Genomic DNA, 20,634 nt, shown 5'->3' with positions numbered 1-20,634 from the left:
TTCGGAGTATTGTTTTTTCTCTCTGTTGTTTTCCAGTTCTTGGTTCTGCTTGGCTATTCGGCAGACTGAGGGAAATAGAGAGGAGGGGCTAGGATATACTGTCCCAAAGTTTTGTTTTCAGTCTCCACCTGCTGGTCATGATTAGATATATACCCATTCGTAAAGTTAACCTCTACTGGTCTGGAGAAGCTAAAAGAAAGTAAATTAGCAGGTAAGAACCTAATTTCTCCTTTTGTAAGGCTGCCAGTGGCTGCCTGTTTTTTTTTGTGCATGAATTAGCAATAGAGTTCTTTTAAGTGACATTTAGATTCTTTCATCAGTTGGCTGCTTTTATTGGATTGATTTTTGCTGTCATGGGGTGGATTTTTTTTTCTTGTTTTGAGGGCTGTTGTGAAGCTTAGGACCAAAAAGAGAAGAAGTTTAAGCAGTTACATGTCTAGAACCTACTAACTTTAGTGTCTTATATGCTAAACACTTCTACAATTAAATAATCAATAAATTTAGTGTATTGTGCTCAGTACCTCCACCACGGTCATATCTGAAGCAGATAATTTGGACCATCATAGCGCAAACTCCTTCTCTTTGTAATTTTATCTTATCTCTTCTTATCTCTTAATTAGCAAATTCTGAAGTCACCGTGTTGGGAACAAATGGTTTAAATCGCACTTATCTGTTTCTTATATTGTCTGTGGTCCTCTTAAAAGTGTGTCCTTTCTGCTCCACAATTGTCCAATAATAAACGTGAACTGTCTTCTAAAAAACTTCTATTGTGTAGCTCATCCGTTAGGTTAGTTAACTGTCCTCTAACTCAAGCTGGGTTTCAATCTGTATCTTCAGGGAGAACAAGCCTAGGATGAATTGTTGAGTGGCTGAACGTAGAGAACAACACGGTGGCTGTTACCTATGGCTAGCCCGCCAAAACAGGGGAGAGAAAAGAAGTGGTCACCGCAGGTACGGGGAGAAGGCCATTCACTGTGGAGGGAACGCGCAAGGTCACCGATCACGCTCCCTCCCTCCATACTGATAGCTGCTGCCGCCCGATCACCGCAGCCATAACATCTCCCTCCCTCCATCCCTTCTGATTGCTGCCGCCCGATCGCTGCTGTCTGAGCATCTCCTTCCCTGCTCCTTATTTTCGCGGCAGGTAATTTCTCTAAAAGTGCTTCCTACCTGCAGCCGGAGCGTTGAAATCGTTGCATCAGAGATGACCTTTCCTGCAGCTACACGCGATTTCAACGCTCTGGTTGAAGGTAGGAAGCACTTTTAGAGAAATTTCCTGCCGCAAAGTTAAGGAGCAGGAAGGGAGGAAAGGTGGGTTGGAGAAGAACAGATGCTGAAGGGAAGGTGGGGTGGAGAGGAACAGATGCTGAAGGGAAATGGGGAAGGTTGGGTGGGGGAGGAACAGATGCTGAAGGGAAATGGGGAAGAGAGAGATTCCAAACTATGGGGGGAGCAGAGGGAAGAAGGGTAACAGACCAATTGGGGGGGTGGAAGGAGAGATGGAAGGAAGAGGCACAGTAACAGAGCATATGGAAGAGACAGAGAAGGCAGACAGTGGATGGAAGGAAATGAATGAGGAGAAGATGAGGAAAGCAGAAACCAGACAACAAAGGTAGAGAAAAAATTTATATTTATTTTTTTTGCTTTAGGATAAAGTAGTATATTAGTTGTGTTGATAAAAATTTATAAACAAGCCCTGCCAGCTGAACATCTCTTTCTCTAGTTCAGCAGCCAGGACTTTGATTTATAAGGAAGGAATAAGCTAAATATTGCAGTACTGAGGCTTGTATGGATGCTGCGGGGATGGGGCGGGTACAGTGGTTTTGGGGACGGGGCGGGGGTAGGGACGGTGGTCGCGGTGACGGGGCAAATTTTTCACCCCGTGTCATTCTCTAGCTGAATGCTAGCTTCTGTGAATTTATTGATTAATTATTTAATTGTAGAAGTGTTTAACATATAAGACACTAAAGTTAGTAGGTTTTAACATACGAATGTCTAGTTTATGTATAATTTTCCCCCCAAAATTCTTAAATAGTTGCGTAGCTCATGTCTAGAAACCATCTGATGGAAGCTGGATTATTTAACTTTCCTTAGACAATCCAAGAGCTGCTGCTTTATCCAGGATTTCCCACCTTACTGTTCATTAAAAAGAATGTGTTGGGATCTGTAAAAGGGAATATGAGCTATGATTTTTTGATTGTGTAATATTGTAATTGGAAGGTAAAATATTGCGTAAGCTCCCAGTACAAGAGGTCTAATGGGAAATACGAAAAGATATTCATTTTGGACCTGAGTTTCTGAAATCCCAGATTAAAGTGTCTCTTCTCTGTAGCCAGCCACCTGCTCTGGGCCAACTGGTGGCCCTGTATTTGGGGAGGACTCACAGCCTCTGGAAGGATCCTGCAGTCATGACCTGGCTGGAAACCAATGTGCAACAAGTCTTGCGAATGGTGGATGCTCAGGAGCCGATAGTGGAAGAGTATGAAAAGAAGTGAGTAGAACGCACCCCTCTCTTGGGAGGATCCTCCCAAAGTATTTACAGTCTGTCTTTAACTTTTCTGTTTCTATCGCTGTTGTCCACTTTGAACATTAAGGAAAAGCAGAGCCTAATTCTGTAAATAAATGTTAAAAGGCTTGACTGGGAAATGGCTCTGATCTATGTGAGCCATGAATGGGCTGTGTCATGCTTTCTTTAGGAGGGCCTTCACCTAGGCAAGTGCTTGTTTGAATGCATGAGTCAGCTCTATGCTGAAGGGATGCCAAATGATGGATGGTGGGAGGATACCGGAAAAAACCAACCCAATTAGTAAAATCATGAGCACAGCCTTTTGACTCCAGGGCCTTGGGCTGATGCTATGTAAAGTTCTCTACCCAGGATCAAGAACAGCCTTGATGCATAAAAATGAGGGGGAGGGGGATGGCAATGCAGAATATGCACTTAAAAAAAACCCCACAAAAGGTATGTATGTCAGTAGAAAGCAATATTTGAATGAGTTAGAAACCCTGCTGCCTAGGGATGAGTAACATGTAGTTGGAAGGATTTGTAGCTTGTTTGCTTCTCTGCCCCACAGGAGGAAAGTGCGGTATCAGAGTGCTCCCAGGAACATTTATCGTCATATGATTCTTTCAGAAATGAAGGAAGCTGTGGCAGCACTGCCTCTGGTGAGGATCCCCAGCCAGCTCTTTCACACCTCCCGCTCTCTTTGCTCTTTCTCTCTTTGCTTTGCCCTGTCCTTTTATCCCCCTTTTTGTTCTTGCTCAAATTCAGGAAATGATATTAGCATAAGACTTGGTATATGTGATGAAAATAAAGACAGACAGGCCTGTTTAGTGGCAGTGGCTCTCATTGACAGGGGCGGTAAAGGCAGAATTCATAACCTGAACACATTTAGAATTAATGATACAGGATTCTGGCTCAAATTAGGAACAGTGGGAGGGGGAGGCTCTAAAGAGGAGAAAACTCCCTTCTGTGAATGCCACCAGATTTCCAGCACTGATTTCAATTGAGCTGGAAGGAAAAGAACAATGGTTTACAAAATAAAACACAAAAGCAGCAGTTCTTCTTGTGCTAGATAAGGCTGGGTGTGTGGGGTTTTATGCTACCCCAGCAGCCAGTGGAGATAGAGGACTAACAAACTTTCACCATCATCACTGTAACATAAGAATGGTGTGGAGGAAGCACTTGCACTATGGATTTGGATCTTCCACCTCTGGAATAGGATTCCAGATGCTTCCCCTAGTAGAGGAGACGAGGGCAAAAGCCAGTAGGTTGTTTTCTCGGAATGAACAACGTTCGCTGGTCAGGTTCCCAGTGGAGCAGCTGTAGGTGAGGAGCTCCCAGGCCACCTGTGTCGACGTACTGTTTGAGCAGGGACTCGGGGAGGGGCTTTCCAGAGACAAATACTTGAGCTGGGACTCGAATCGTTGCGTCAACTCCTTGCACTTTAGATCATCCTTTCATTGTACCTTTGAATCCTAAGGGCAGGATTTGCCGTAGCCAGCTCTTCCGGGCACAGATGTCAAACAGAGCTATTTCAGTGGACACTATGCCAGCAGAAGTGGATGCATTCTGGAAACTCCCTGTAGAAGTTTCGTCAGCCGAAAGCCCGAAGTCATAATGCTGTTGTACAGATCCATGGTGAGACCTCATCTGGAATATTGTGTACAATTCTGGAGGCCACATTACCAAAAAGATATGCTGAGAGTTGAGTCGGTTCAGCGAATGGCCACCAGGATGGTCTCGGGACTCAAGGATCTCCCGTATGAGGAATGGCTGGGTAAGTTGCAGCTATACTCACTTGAGGAACGCAGAGAGAGGGGAAGACATGATTGAGACGTTCAAATATGTCACGGGCCATATCGAGGTGGAAGAAGATATCTTTTTTTCTTAAAGGACCCACGGCAACAAGAGGGCATCTGCTGAAAACCAGGGGTGAGAAATTTCATGGTGATGCCAGGAAGTATTTCTTCATTGAAAGGGTGGTTGATCATTGGAATGATCTTCCACTGCAGGTAATTGAGGCCAGCAGCGTGCCAGATTTTAAGAAAAAATGGGATAAGCATGTGGGATCTCTTCATGGAAGATATTAGGGGGGTGGGTCATTAGAGTGGGCAGACTTGATGGGCCGTGGCCCTTTTCTGCCGTCATTTTCTATGTTTCAATGCCTGATCTTTTTCCTCCACTGCTTCTCTGGCCCTACATACAAAGGATTTCAGGAGCCACAGAGACTGGAGAAGGTGACAGTATTAATCTTTGCTGACGTTACTTATAGTGCATTCTCAGCTTTCAAGCTGTCAGAGCAGCCTTTATGCTAATTAGTGAGCCCCAGGGATGACGTGAACATCCTTAGCCCCAGGGGGAATTGAGGAAGGAAAGCTATCTTCCACAGAAGGAGTTTGCTGCTGTTCAGCTCTTCAGGAAAGAAGATCTGCTGATGCTTGTCTTCTAGGTTGTGTTCTCTTTTCAGATGTTGGATTTTGAGCCCCTGAAGAAGCCTTTCAAAGTCTCTCTTTAAGTTTGCGATCAGCATCTTCTTAAAGCAATGGGAAATGCCCAGCATGAGTCTCAAGTGCTAGTCAATTTTTTCCCACTGAAGGAAAGAAGGCTTTTTTTTTTTGTGGGGGAGGGGAGTCCCAGGAGCAAATGTCCCGGTCGTGGCTGTAACTCACAAACCGGCTATCCCAGTGAAAAGAAATGCTGCTGTTTAAGGATCCGTGAGATAGAAAGATTGAGGTCCTTTCAAAACAAACCTTTTTTCTTTAGCACTCTCCAGACCAGTAGAGGTTAACTTTACGAATGGGTATATATCTAATCATGACCAGCAGGTGGAGACTGAAAACAAAACTTTGGGACAGTATATACTATCCTCCCTTCTCTATTTCCCTCAGTCTTCTTTCAGTCTCCAGCAGGTGTTGAGTGATCTGTACCCATCTCTCTTGGAAGGGCTGTTGGAATTTGTTTAGGGGTTTATTGTCCCTGTTTTTGGCCGGACGGAGCTTGGTCGGGCCCTGTTTGGGGGTCCGTCCGACCTCGGGGGTGTCAAACCCGGCGGGTCACGAGCGGGGTCCCTCCCCCCACTTCCTCCACCTCCCCACATTTTTTTAGAGGAGCCTCAGCAGTAAGCCTTGCCCCCTAAGTCAAGCAAGGCATATTGCTTCGAGAGCCTGTGGAGTCTGTTCTGTAAAAAAAAAAAAATCCTGAGGTAGTGCTGGTCTGAAGGGTTGTTTCCCTTTAAGAAAACTGTATTTTACTGTATTTTTTCATGTAACCAGCACTTTTTTATAGCTAGGTCGCGTCTGGAGCAATTGTGCCCTTCTCCGGGGGAGTAGGCCACAATTTTAGTCCAGCCGCGAGGCACTCGCGGCCGGCCTGAACTCGGCGGTTTGGGTCGGTGAGGTGGTGGAGCTCCGTCGGCAGCGGCTGCAGGCGCCCAGAGCTCCCCGCCGATGGTGCCTCGCGAGTCGGCTTGGAGCAGTGGGGAAGCCCGGTCTTCCACAACCGCCCACGGAGGGATTCCCCGAAGGATTCCCTCTCAGCTGATTTTTTGACAGCTGATGCCGACTTGCCTGTCTTAGCGGCTGGGACTGTTCAGTCTTCTCAGCCGCTACAGGCCATGGAGGGAGCATTTTTGGCGGGAACTTCGCCATTTTCTTTGTCTGGCCCCTCCATTTTGTCTGCAACCTCAGGTGACCTTCCCCCTGTATGGCGAACACAGGGGCAGGTTTCAGCATGGACCCCTGCTGGGGCAGGGAGTCCCTGGGGACCCCCAGGGGTTTTTTGCCCCCAATTTATTTTCTTTCTTTGTGCGGACTTTTGGGGGTCCCACGTGCGCCTGGGGGGTTTCGGGGGGGGTTTCCCTCCGCGCCCCCTATGGCTTTGCCTCCCTCTTTTCGTTTGGCGTCCCCTCTTCCTCCTCCCTCATCCAAGCGCCCGCGGGGGGGCTTGGATTGCGAATTGGTGGGCGGAGGAGCGTGTTGGCCTGGTTGAGGACCTGGCTGCTTTGGCGGGCTTCCAGGATCCTCTAGAGGGGACGCCTGTTGGCAGCGGGGCGGCGGGTTTCCCGTCTTCCAGAGCAGATGCGTCCGTGGTGCGCTTTTTTATTCAGAGGGATGAGCTTTTAGACCTGTGTAGCAGGTCTCCTTGGTGCTGCATTTTTGCAGTGGCGCCGCCGGAGACCCCGCGTATGGGGGCCCCTCTGCTTCAGGGGGTCTGTCCTGGTTCCCGCTCTTTTCCTGTGCGTCAGGATTTGCGGGATTTTGTGTTGGCGCAGTGGCCTATGGGCGCAGTTTCGTTTGGTGTGCGCCTTGGCTCTTGGGTATCCCGTCCCGGAGGGAGGTAGGGCTACCTTAATTTCGCCAATGGGGAACGCGGTGGTCTCGGCACTTCCTAAGCGGCATACCGTGCCTGTTATGGACGGTTCTGCTCTTAGGGTCTCGGAGGCGCGTGCGTTAGAGACTCTTCTTAAGTATGATTTTGATGTCTCTGCCTTTGGGGTCCAGGCGGCTGTTTGTGGGGAGCTAGTCGCTCGCGCCGTGTTTCGGTGGGCTGAGCGTGTCCTGGATCGGGAGTCTGATGACTGGTCTCTAGTGGATCAGGAGGTAGCGAAGATTGCGATGGCTGCCTCGTTCCTCTCAGATGCTCTTTATGACTTGGTGCGGATTTCGGCTAAGTCTATGGCATGGCCGCGCGGCGTATTTTGTGGCTGCGCGCTTGGGCGGCGGATTCTGCGTCCAAAGCTAAGTTTACTAAAGTTCCCTTTAGGGGGTCTTTTTGTTTGGAGAGGAATTAGATGAGTTGATTCAGACTCTGACGGACTCGAAGGTGCCCCGTCTGCCTGAGGACCGTGCCCGCCCTGCGTCTAGGTGTGGGGCTGCCCGGGGGCGTTTGCGGGAATTTCGCAAGTATCGCCCGGGGCGTGGGGCTGCTTCTTTCCCGGCTCAGGGTTTTTCCCGGGGTCGGTTCTTCCAGCGCATGCAGCCCTTTCGGGGGGGCCCGTCGGGGGGCAGGGAATCCCTCCGCCGGTTCCCCCGCTTCCCGTCCTGCGCAATGACTCCTTGCCGGCGCCCCCTTTGGTTCCGGTGGGGGCCCGGCTGCGCAAATTTTTCCCCAAATGGGCCGAGATCGCGTCCGATCAGTGGGTCCTTGAGGTGGTGCGGGACGGTTACGCTCTGGAGTTTACCTGCTCTCTGCCGGACCTTTTCCTCGCTTCTCCATGTCAGACTCCATGGAAGACGCAGGCTTTTCGTCAGACCCTTCAGCGTTTGCTAGATCTCGAGGCAGTGGTGCCGGTGTCCCCTACGAAGTGGGGCACCGGCTGGTACTCCATTTACTTTGTGGTGGCCATAAAGGAGGGGACCTTTCGGCCCATCCTGGATGTCTCTCGATCTGACGGAGGCCTACTTGCAGGTTCCAATTCGGGCCTCTCATCAGCACTTCCTTCGCTTTGCGATCTTGGGGCGGCACTTTCAGTTCTGTGCGCTTCCCTTTGGTCTGGCCACGGCTCCTCGGACGTTCACCACGGTAATGGTGGTCGTCGCGGCAGCCTTGCGGTCGGTGGGCATCCTGGTTCTCCCCTACCTGGACGACTGGTTGATTCGGGCAAAGTCGTTGCAGGAGAGCTCCCGGGTTACGGCTCGGGTGGTGGAGTTTCTCCGGTCGCTGGGCTGGGTGGTCAACCTTTCCAAGAGTCGGTTGGTCCCGGCTCAGCGTCTGGAGTGCCTTGGGGTTATGTTCGACATCTCCTTGGGGAAGGTCTTCCTTCCAGAGGCCCGGGTGAGCAAATTGCAATCTCAGATTCGCCTGCTTTTGGCGTCCCGGGGTCCTCGGGCGCGAGATTTCCTCCAAGTCCTGGGGTCAATGGCGGCGTCCCTGGACGTGGTGAGGTGGGCGCGGGCCCACATGCGTCCTCTTCAGTATGCTCTGCTCCGGAGGTGGTCTCCCCGGAGGCAAGATTTGGATGTTCCGGTTCCCCTGCGAGGCTTGGCGCGCTGCAGTCTGCGCTGGTGGCTCCGGACCCCTCACCTGGTTCAGGGGGTGGGTCTGGATCTCCCGCAGTGGACGGTGCTCCTTACGGATGCGAGTCTCCTCGGTTGGGGGGCTCAGTTTATGGGCCACTCAGCTCGGGGCACCTGGTCCGCGGAGGAGGCCTCCTGGTCGATCAACGAGTTGGAGACCAGAGCGGTCAGGCTGGCGCTGTTAGCTTTCCACTCCCTTTTGCTGGGCAAGTCGGTCAGAGTCCTGTCGGACAATGCCACGGCGGTGGCTTATGTCAATCGTCAGGGGGGCACCAAGAGCACTCCTGTGGCGCAGGAGGCGGCTCGGCTCATGGTTTGGGCGGAGTCCCATCTTCTGGACCTCTCGGCTTCTCATATAGCCGGGGTAGAAAATGTTCAGGCAGACTTCCTCAGTCGTCACTTCCTGGATCCAGGAGAGTGGTTTCTCGGCGCCGGAGCGTTTCGGTTGATAGTGCAAGATTGGGGGCAGCCCCTGATGGACCTGATGGCCACGAGTGGCAACGCCAAAGTGCCCCGCTTCTTCAGTCGTCGCAGGGAAGGGCTGGCCGAGGGTCTGGATGCTCTGGTCCAGCCGTGGCCAACGGAGGGGCTGTTGTATGTGTTCCCTCCTTAGCCGCTGGTGGGCAGAGTGCTTCTTCGCATTGTTCACCATCCGGGTTTGGTGGTGCTGGTGGCTCCGGATTGGCCTCGACGTCCGTGGTATGCGGATCTGGTGAGACACCTGGTGGCGGTTCCTCTTCCTCTGCCTCTCTCGGACGACCTTCTGATGCAGGGTCCCATTCCCTTGTTCGACCCGTCTCTCTTCTGTCTTACGGCGTGGCTCTTGAAAGGGGTCGCCTTAGCAAGAAGGGATATTCAGACAAGGTGATCGCTACACTGTTGGGGTCCCGGAGGCTTTCTACCTTTCGGGCTTATGTGCGGGTTTGGCGTCTCTTTGAGGAATGGTGTCGGGCGCGGGGAGTGACCTCTTTTCGCGCTTCTCTGCCTAACATTCTAGAGTTCTTGCAGGATGGCCTGGATAGAGGCCTGGCTTGGTCTTCTCTCCGGGTTCATCTTGCGGCCCTGTCAACCTTTCGAGGGTTGGTGTCAGGTCAGCGTTTATCGGCTCTTCCTGATGTGATTCGGTTTCTGCGGGCGGCCAAGTTGCTTAGGCCTCCCCTACGGCCCTCGGTTCCCTCTTGGGATCTTAATCTGGTTCTCTCTGTTTTGGTGCGCCCGCCTTTCGAGCCCTTGGACGACTGTTCTTTGAAGGACCTTACTTTGAAGGCGGTCTTTTTGGTGGCCATTACTTCTGCTAGGAGTATTTCTGAGCTGCAGGCTTTCTCTTGTAGGGCTCCCTTCTTGGAGTTGTCTAGGGAGCGGGTCGTCTTGCGGCCTGTTCCTTCCTTTCTGCCGAAGGTTGTTTCTCCTTTTCATGTCAATCAATCGGTGGTTCTCCCGGTCTTGGGTGGTCGGGAGGGCTCTTCTGAGCAACGGCAGCTGCGCAAGTTGGATGTCGGTCGGGTCCTTCGCTCTGATGTGCAGCGGACCCAGGAATTCCGGAAGTCCGATCATCTCTTTGTCCTCCTGGCTGGTCCTCGTCGGGGAGCTGGCGCTTCTAAGGCTACTATTGCGCGCTGGATCAAGGAGACGATTGCTTCCGCTTATCTTCTGAAACAGCAGCCTGTTCCGGAGTTTCTCAAGGCTCATTCCACTCGGGGTCAGGCGGCTTCTTGGGCTGAGTCGTCGCTCGTGCCTCCGGTGGATATTTGTAAGGCTGCGGTTTGGTCCTCCTTGTATTCTTTTGTTAGACATTATCGGGTAGATGTTCAGGCGCGTCGGGACGCGGTGTTCGGTGAGCGTGTTCTGGTATCGGCCCTTCGGGGGTCCCGCCCGTGAGAGGGACTGCTTTGGTACGTCCCATTCGTAAAGTTAACCTCTACTGGTCTGGAGAGTGCTAAAGAAGGAGAAATTAGGTTCTTACCTGCTAATTTACTTTCTTTTAGCTTCTCCAGACCAGTAGAGGTCCCCACCCTGTCTGTTGTTGTTGTTGTTGTTGGGGCTGTTTTCGCGGGCAGTTTTTGTTTTTTGCTGCGGGTTCTAGTATTTTTCTAGGGCCGGGGAGAATTAAAGAACAGCGGCTGTGGCTCGGCTGGCTTAGCTGGCGAGCTGTGGGGACATTTTCCTTCGGGTATTTCTCCTCTGCATTTTCCAACAGCATTTGGGTATGTTATTTGTTACTCCTGTTCGGAGTATTGTTTTCTTCCTGTTTTCCAGTTCTTGGTTCTGCTTGGCTATTCGGCAGACTGAGGGAAATAGAGAAGGGAGGATAGTATATACTGTCCCAAAGTTTTGTTTTCAGTCTCCACCTGCTGGTCATGATTAGATATATACCCATTCGTAAAGTTAACCTCTACTGGTCTGGAGAAGCTAAAAGAAAGTAAATTAGCAGGTAAGAACCTAATTTCTCCTTCTCTAATCTCAATCATCCATTAGCAACAGTAAAAACATTCAAGTGGTGACCTCAGGTGTAACAAAGGTGTGAGGCAGTTGCCATATTAATGACTAACCAATGTATTGAGGCCTGAGCTTTCGAGAACTAGAGTTTATTTCATCTGATAAAGTGGCCTCTGGTTCTTGAAAGCTCATGCTTCAATAAATTAGGTCCTCATTATCCCTCCAGTCCAGTGCAGACATATGGCTTTACCCTCTCCTGCCAGCATATGGAGACCAAGAACTATAGTTTTGATGACATCATCCTATAAAGGTCCTGTGTCCTCCAGCAGATGGAGATTGCTTATCCCTGTGAGGTCTGATGCTGTTCCGGAGAACCTTTTGGGGTATAGGATTTCAGGACCAGATTTTGTGTTGGCGATTCATCACTTTCTAAGCTGTGCAGTAGAGAATGATACGTTGGCTGTTACCCGCGGCTAGCTGCGAGTAACCCGCCGAAACGGTGTAGGAGGGAAAAGTGCTCACTGCGAGCACGGCGACAAGGCCATCCACCGCCCCATGGAGCAGTGAATGGCCTTGTCCCCGTAGTTAAGGGAGGGAACGCACATGGTCACCTCCCTCCTTCCTACCGACCAAATCTATCTCCCTCCCTCCCTTCATGGTACATTAGTAAAGTAACTTGGTGAAGCCAGCCGAGCCTGCCTGCAGTCATGTGTGTGTGTGGGCGGTTGCGTCAGAGGAGAAGCTTCCACCCACACACACGCGACTGCAGGCAGGCTCGGGCGGCTTCACCAAGTTACTTTACTAACGCGTTACGAAGGTAAGGGGGAGGGAGGGAGGGAGATTCTCAGGCCGTGCAAGGGGTGCTGAAGGACAGTGAGATGGCAAGAGGGAAGGGTGGTGGTAGGGAGAAGACGCTGAAGGGAAATGGGGAACAGAGAGTGGGGAGAAGACGCTGGAAGGGAAGAAGACAGAGATGCCAGACTATGGGGACAGCGGAGGGAAGAAGATGGGTGCCAGACCAATTGGGGGGGGGGGTGAAGGGAGAGGCACAGTAATAGAGCAAATGGAAGACGCTGAGAGAAGACAGACAGTGGATGGAAGGAATTGAATGAGAAGATGAGGAAAGCAGAAACCAGACAACAAAGGTTAAAAAAAAATTCTATTTCTTTAGCACTCTCCAGACCAGTAGAGGTTAATCTTTACAAATGAGTATAAATCCAATCATGACCAGCAGGTGGAGACTGAAAACAAAACTGTCGAATAGTACATAAGATATCCCCTTCTCTATTCTTATCAGTCTACTTCAGTCTCCAGCAGGTGTTGAGTGAGCTGTATAAAGTACAGTCAAACCTCGGTTTGCGAGTAACCCGGTTTGCGAGTGTTTTGCAAGACGAGATTCTTGGCGAGCGGGAGAATTAGAAGTCCTTGAAGCCGGAAGATCTTCTAGGCACCGGCACGATCTGTGCGTGCGTGCCAGTGCCAGACGGGGGAGGGGGGGAAGTTTAAGTTGTTAGGGCGGGGGGGTGCCGGTTGGAATGAGGGGGCCTTTGCGAGCGGGGGGGAGCAATGCCGGTTATCGGATGGGGGAGTGGGAAGGTATCAAAGCGAGTTTCCATTATTTCCTATGGGGAAACTCGCATTTTGGATTACGAGCATGCTCCTGCAACGGATTATGCTCGTAATCCAAGGTACCACTGTATATTAGTTGTGTTTATAAAAATTTATAAACAAAGCCCCGCCAGCTGAACATCTTTCTCTAGTTGAGCAGCTAGAACTTTGATTTATAAGGAAGAAATAAGCTAAATATTGCAGTACTGAGGCTTGTATGGATGCTGCGAGGACAGTGTTGCAGTGACAGGGACAGTGGACGGGGTGGTGACGGGGACAAATTTTTTCCCCATGTCATTCTCTACTATGCAGTTAATCTTGTTTGGAGGAGCTTGGAAAATTTGCATCTAACGAAGTGGCCTCTGGTCCTCAAATAGGTTAAGAACATAAGAATAGCCCTACTGGGTCAGACCAATGGTCCAAGCCCAGAAGCCAGTTCTCACGGTGGCCAATCCAGGTCCCTAGTACCTGGCCAAAACCCAAGGAGTAGCAACATTCCATCCAGAATCTCAAAGAATAGCAAGATTCCGGAATCCCAGAGAGTAACAAGATTCTAGAATCCCAAAGAGGAGCAAAATTCCATCCAGAATCTCAAAGAATAGCAAGATTCCGGAATCCCAGAGAGTAACAAAAGATTCTAGAATCCCAAAGAGGAGCAACATTCCATACAGAATCTCAAAGAATAGCAAGATTCCGGAATCCCAGAGAGTAACAAGATTCTAGAATCCCAAAGAGGAGCAAAATTCCATCCAGAAACTCAAAGAATAGCAAGATTCCGGAATCCCAGAGAGTAACAAGATTCTAGAATCCCAAAGAGGAGCAAAATTCCATCCAGAATCTCAAAGAATAGCAAGATTCCGGAATCCCAGAGAGTAACAAGATTCTAGAATCCCAAAGAGGAGCAAAATTCCATTCAGAATCTCAAAGAATAGCAAGATTCCGGAATCACAGAGAGTAACAAGATTCTAGAATCCCAAAGAGGAGCAAAATTCCATCCAGAATCTCAAAGAATAGCAAGATTCCGGAATCCCAGAGAGTAACAAGATTCTAGAATCCCAAAGAGGAGCAAAATTCCATCCAGAATCTCAAAGAATAGCAAGATTCCGGAATCCCAGAGAGTAACAAGATTCTAGAATCCCAAAGAGGAGCAAAATTCCATTCAGAATCTCAAAGAATAGCAAGATTCCAGAATCCCAGAGAGTAACAAGATTCTAGAATCCCAAAGAGGAGCAAAATTCCATCCAGAATCTCAAAGAATAGCAAGATTCCGGAATCCCAGAGAGTAACAAGATTCTAGAATCCCAAAGAGGAGCAAAATTCCATCCAGAATCTCAAAGAATAGCAAGATTCCGGAATCCCAGAGAGTAACAAGATTCTAGAATCCCAAAGAGGAGCAAAATTCCATTCAGAATCTCAAAGAATAGCAAGATTCCAGAATCCCAGAGAGTAACAAGATTCTAGAATCCCAAAGAGGAGCAAAATTCCATCCAGAATCTCAAAGAATAGCAAGATTCCGGAATCACAGAGAGTAACAAGATTCTAGAATCCCAAAGAGGAGCAAAATTCCATCCAGAATCTCAAAGAATAGCAAGATTCCGGAATCCCAGAGAGTAACAAGATTCTAGAATCCCAAAGAGTAGCAACATTCCATGCTACCGATCCAAGGCAAGCAGTGGATTCACCCTTGTCTTTCTCAATAACAGACTATGGACTTTTCTTCCAGGAACTTGTCCAAACCTTTCTTAAAACCTACCCCTGTCATGTTTTCAGGAGTTATATGGCTTTAGTATCCAAAGAGCCCAGGCTGGTTGTCTTGGCAGGTGCAATATATGATCTTATGTTTTGATCTGTGGCTTGGGCAGCAGACACTGTTTCGACTACCTGGGTAAGCTGCCCCTTTGTGAAGGATTAGAAAAGTTGGTTGAGCCTCCGCTTCAAAATCCCAGAGGACCCTGTTCATTTTAGGGACTTCAGATGCTATAGATTAGAAAACAGTTTGCCTTCCAGATGAGCAGATTCTGGGGAAAAACTGCGCTTTCTTTGCCACTGCGACTTATTTCTATAGCCCCACTAATTGTGTATAGCACTTGAACGCTAAACACGTATGAAACAGTCCCTGCTTGGCAGAGCTTATAATCTATTCAAGACGGACAAACAGGACAAATAATAATAATAACTTTATTCTTGTATACCGCATTACCATGGAAGTTCTATGCGGTTAACAGATGAAGAGACTGTACATTTACAGCAAAGTTACATTTTCGGCGACGACGCATTTACAGTGAAGTTATTTTTACAGCTAGGTTACATTTGCAATGAAGTTACATTTGCTGTAAGTTACATATAGTGATATTACATACAGCAGAGTTACATCAAATAAGGGATTAGGGAGTTATTTAAAAACATAAGAAGGTGCCTCCACTGGGACAGACCAGAGGTCCATCCTGCCCAGCGGTCCGCCCACGCGGCGGCCCATCAGGCAGGATGAACAGGTAAGTAAGGGGTTAAGAGTACCAAAGAAAGACAGCATCAGGGCTTCCAGAATTTCCATGTGGCCCAGCAAGAGCCAGGAGGTCCTCTCCAAAGTAGTCTCAGTAGAAACTTGTCTTGCAGTGGTTCTACATCACTTCAGCCAGTGGATCCTAAATGTTGTACAGAATGAATATTCCCTGAAATTCACTACTTGTATTCCAGTGCCCTTATGGCTTTCTCCTGTATTTTCAACTGCAAGAAAATAGTTGTGCTAGCTACTCTGGGGAGATTTATTGAGGCTAAAGGTGCTGATTGAGAGTGAGGTCTCGGTCACTATGCCATTTACCTTGTAGTTCCAAAGAAAGATGATTCTTTCTGACCTATCTTCTGCTATAAATGGGATGTCTGCAGGCACCTCCGTCTGATGATATGGTAGTCAGAAAAGTTGAATTTTTTTTCTTCCTTTCCTAGATCTGAGGTTTATTTCCACATTGCCATCAGTGTGGATCACCAAAGGTTCCTTTTGCTGCTCAGTCCTGTGGAATCAGGGTCAGACTTGCCACTAGGTTAGCAGAACTGCCTTGGGTTACAGAATTCAGAATGGGATTAAGGGGATGAAGCATGGCACCTGCAAGACAGCAGAGATGGGCCTTTGATTACTTGCATAGGGTTCGGGGGGGGTAGTCGTTGGGGTGAGGGAGGTTGTGTCGAGGGCAGGAGGGCCTGGGATCCCTCCTGCCCGTATTGTAGTGGGGGGTGGAGATAGGGGGTCGCCGGGGCCAGGAGGGCTTGGGCTCCCTCCTGGCCAGATCGAGTAGGGGGGGGGTCGCCGGGGTCAGGAGGGCTTGGGTTCCCTCCTGGCCAGTTCGAGTCGGGGGGGGGGGGTCGCCGGGGCCAGGAGGGCTTGGGCTCCCTCCTGGCCCGATCGTACTCGGCCGGGGGGGGGGCACGATCGCCAGGGCAAGAAGGCTTGGGCTCCCTCTTGCCCCGATATCATTGGGGATGCTGCAGGGCAGGAGAGCTTGGGCTCCCTCTTGCCCCGATGTCGTCAGGGGGGGGTGCCCGGGGCAGGGGGGCTTGGATTCCCTCCTGCCCCAATGTGTGTGTGTGGGGGGGGGGGGGGTTGGTGTGGATTCTGTAACCGGTGTTATTTTTGACAGACACCGGTTACAAAATCCAGCTTTTAAGTGAAGGACTGGCTCCTCCTTTGCCTAAAAGCCCTTGTGTTAGACATTTTGGGCTTCTGCGTTTTTTTGGTTCATTATGGGGTATAAGTGTAGATGTTGTTTGGGTACAAGTATAGACGTAGTGGTGGTCTGGGCATTTAAACAGCTGATTGTAGAGGCAGGCCATTTTCTAAACAAGGACGTTTGTTTTGGTTATGGACACTTTCCCTGCTTCTGCTTTCAACGTTTAAGGCCTTAGGCCAAAAAGGGACTTAGACGTTTTTTTTGATTATGGCCTTCCACGGTTTTTGGAACCAGGTCTCTTGGGGGGGGGCATGATAATGAATGGGAATATTCTAATTGTAGCATTGATAAGTTGTATTTTTTTTTTTTTATTAGTGTATTAATCTTATGAAGTACATCAACACTAATTGTGCTCTGTATTGTGTTTATTGTGTTAAAATAATTAAATAAAGAATTTTTAAAAACCCAGAATGCTAGGAATGATTAAGAAGAGAATTATGAACAGATCGGAGAAGGTTATCATGCCACTGTACCGGGCCATGGTACGCCCTCACCTGGAATACTGCGTCCAGCACTGGTCGCCATACATGAAGAAGGATACAGTAATACTCAAAAGGGTCCAGAGAAGAGCGACTAAAATGGTTAAGGGGCTGGAGGAGTTACCGTACAGTGAGAGATTAGAGAAACTGGGCCTCTTCTCCCTTGAAAAGAGAATACTGAGAGGGGACATGATCGAAACATTCAAGATACTGAAGGGAATAGACTTAGATAACGACAGGTTGTTCACCCTCTCCAAGGTAGGGAGAATGAGAGGGCACTCTCTAAAGTTAAAAGGGGAACGTAAGGAAGTTCTTCTTCACCCAGAGAGAGGTAGAAAACTGGAACACTCTTCCGGAGGCTGTCATAGGGGAAAACACCCTCCAGGGATTCAAGACCAAGTTAGACAAGTTCCTGCTGAACCAGAACGTACGCAGGTAAGGCTAGACTCAATTAGGGCACTGGTCTTTGACCTAAGGGCGCTGCATGAGCGGACTGCTGGGCACGATGGACCATTGGTCTGACCCAGCAGCGGCAAGTCTTATGTTCAGATAAAGCAAATTCTGCATTGACAAAATGATTCTGATTTCATTTCATTTGCACTTGGTCTGACTTAAGTTTTGCCCTCGGCTGTATAATGGAGTCTGTTCTGTGTCTTTGCAGGAAGTAACTTCTCAAGCGGTGCTAGGCTTTGACCCCCTGCCACCTCTGGATTCTATAGTTTCTTACACTAGGCCAGAAAGGTAAGCATTTTTAGCTTTCTATATAACTCTACTGATTTGGTTAGATTTTTGTGAGAATGAAATTCAAAAACATGGATGCATCACTGTGCAAACTGGTGGGAAATCTACATTATGCCTTTAATAACGTTTCCAAATTGAACTCCTCTTAGTCTGTGTTTCTCTACATATCAAGCATATCTTTATAAAACAGAGTGAACGTTCTTAAACATAGAATAAAACAATTAAATTATAGTGAAGTGCTCAGACTTTTCACCAAAGTGCTCAATAGGATCGAGCATGGTAGCTATGGTGACCATCACAGCACTTAAAAAGTCCTCCACTGCCTGAATACGCTATCCAACTTATCTTATTCTGTGTCTGTCTTTTTGATCTACTTGGTTACTATCCATGCAGGCGGTTATCGATCCTTATTCAGACACCCGTTGCCGAGCCCTTAGTGAATAAAATCATCCCTTCTCTACATATCAAACCAGAAAACTGACTGAACACATTGTTTTTATTGTATTGAGAGAGTAGTTTTAAGATGGGCTATTTTGGGAGTCAGTGTGTGGTGTTAATGGGGAAAGATGTTGCTTACCTGTAACAGAGGTTTTCTGTGGACACAAGTCCTCCAGGTATCCCCTATTAGGTTGCAGTTTCCTACAGCTAAGGTTGACAGCCAAGCTTTTTCTGAACTCTTGAAAAGCAAATGGAGACTTGGTGCTCTTGGATGAGATTAGTAGCACGTGGCTGACTTGTCTCAATGGCCTTGGAGAACACCCTGTTACATGTAAGCATCTTGGCTTTCATGAACTAAAGGAGAGTAATGCTGGGCCTCCTTACTCTCCATCCATGACCTCATGGTCCTCCACCTCTCCCCAATCAAGAGGATCCTCTTCACAGAGTGCTAATTACTTGCATTTCTTTTGTTTTTCTTCCAGGACAAGTCATCCATCCAGTGAAAGCACTTTATCTCTCTTTTTCCGATCTCTGCTGCCAAATTTTAACCTGCAGGTATGTTTCAAGATCTTGTCATCACTTTATCAAGTGTGTGTTGGCTTCATCCATGTACCCTGATTGGGGGCAGACAGGGCTTCTTCTCATGGATCCTCAGGCTTATCACCCTCGCATGCACACAGGGGAGGGACAGAGTATAAACCAGAGAACTCTTCTTTTTGATAATTAACTGAAGTTTTCCATAGATTTAAAATATGCTGTAAAAGTAAATATATTAATCTTTAGCATCCCTCCAGACCGGCACAGAAACGGATGGGTTTATGTTCCTCTGCCAGCAGGTGGAGGCTGAGACATAATGACTTTTAGCATCAGTACAAGTGGGCTGTGGAGGCCCATCTACGATCAGTCTGTTCTCAGTCTCTAGCAGGTGGAGGTGGTAGGCCTGTGCAATCTTTCCCTTTAATAGTTAGGGCCTGTTGGATCTGGTTAGTGGCCTTATTGTCCCTGTTGTAGGTGCCGCATAGAGCTTGGGGGACCCTAAAATCTGCTGTAAAAGTAAATATAATAATAGTGCAGCATTCAGCAGCACTATCTGTAGGAAATGTGCCTGTGTGGTGGTGGCCCCAATATGAACAAGGGAGCAGAACACAGTCTGTCCATGTGCTTTTCTAACCTTGCAAATATAAATTGTGTTTAATCTACTTTCCTGAATAAAAGCTAACTCCAAATTTCCTATTCAGGATGCTGATAAATAGGGGGGTGCGGTTCAAGAAGCCTTTTTTGGTTTAATAGAGATTTTACCATTTTTAATTTTTTTGTGCTGTCACTCGCAATACTGCATACTTTTTTCCTCCCATATTATGTTCTATTCTCTATGGGCTCCTTTTACTAAACAGCGCAGCTGGTGAAGTAAATGCTCTGATGTTTATAGAATTCCTATGAACAGAGCACTTTCCTTGCTGGCCTCTAGCGCAGTGGTTCCCAACCCGGGTTTTTGGGATAGCCCTAATGAATATGCATGGGGCAGATTTGCATGCCTGTCATCTCAATTATATGCAAATCTCTCTCATGCATATTCATTAGGGCTAACCCAACTGGGCTGGTGGTCCTCCAGGACAGGGTTGGGAACCACTGCTCTAGCGCCATCTAGAAAAACCCAACATATGTTTGCGTAAAAGTGACATCCAGCCACACAGGAAGTGTTTCAATTACATGATAAGTATCCTTTTCTTGTACAATAAATTAAATGAGGAATGTGTCTGTGGGACTGGAGTCAGGAAAAGACAAGTAGCAGCTTGTACAAGAGAAGCAAAGAGTGAATAGTGTAAATCTTAAACTACTGTAATCTTTATAACATCAGGTAATTATTCTGAGCTGTTAATAAATTATAATTGTGTGGGTGTTTATTTTCCAGCTAATTAGGAGTTTCTCAGAGCACAAAATATATCTGAGTGTGTTGGTGCTTTTTCAGAAAAGGCACAAAAGAGTTTTACTTGCTTTGGACTGGTGCTCTGTTATCAGTTCTTGTTGAAAACTAAAAATAGAACCCTAATAGATATGCAAATTTCTATTTAAATGTCAGGCTAGATAGGCCATATGGTCTTTATCTACCTTCATTTCTCTGTTTTCTATTAAAATCTTTAGAACCCAACAGAGAAAACAGAATAAAGACAATATTTTAACTTACAGGTTGGAAAGTGCAGACTTGGGGCCTGATTCTGTATAGGATGCCTAACTTTGGAATCTGCAGGCAACTTTGTTTTTCAATTGGCATAGTAATTGACATGCCAGTTTTCAACCAATCAAAAAATGAAAATAAACAATTAAGAGTTTGATGCTGAACTCTTAGGACGCCTAGCACTTTCCAATACCTATCTGAAAAGTAGGTGTGGTTAACAGTGGAGAAAAGGCATTGTTGACTTAAGCTTTGCTAGGTGTGTGTGTAAACTAGGCCACGTAAAACCTGGCCTAATATATCAGCACCTACCTTAATGTGTAGCAATGCCTAAGCCCGCCTAAGCACCACTAGGTGTGATTTTATAAAACAGTGTTTCTCAACAGGGTCCTGGAGTACCCCCTTGCCAGTTAGGTTTTCAGGATATCCACAATGAATATGCATAAATTTGATTATCCCAGGACAAGCAGGCACCATATTCTGAACATATGGGTGATGTCATTCACGGAGCCCTGATGCGGAC

At 48.0% G+C, this 20,634-nt stretch overlaps 1 protein-coding gene across 1 annotated transcript in view; it reads left to right on the top strand.

The window, feature by feature from the left end:
- TCF25 (transcription factor 25) overlaps positions 1-20,634 on the top strand; it is an 82,583-nt gene that overhangs the window by 55,465 nt on the left and 6,484 nt on the right. Inside the window, exons 14-17 of the mRNA XM_033941245.1 lie at positions 2,333-2,491; positions 3,072-3,162; positions 17,421-17,500; positions 18,421-18,493. Coding sequence (XP_033797136.1) covers positions 2,333-2,491; positions 3,072-3,162; positions 17,421-17,500; positions 18,421-18,493 — 403 coding nt within the window. The remainder of the gene's footprint in view (positions 1-2,332; positions 2,492-3,071; positions 3,163-17,420; positions 17,501-18,420; positions 18,494-20,634) is intronic.

This window comes from Geotrypetes seraphini, chromosome 4 (assembly GCF_902459505.1).
Source record: "Geotrypetes seraphini chromosome 4, aGeoSer1.1, whole genome shotgun sequence".
Lineage (NCBI taxonomy): Eukaryota > Metazoa > Chordata > Amphibia > Gymnophiona > Dermophiidae > Geotrypetes > Geotrypetes seraphini.
The sequence above is the reverse complement of the archived record's forward strand: the minus strand, read 5'-3'. Positions and strand labels throughout refer to the sequence as shown.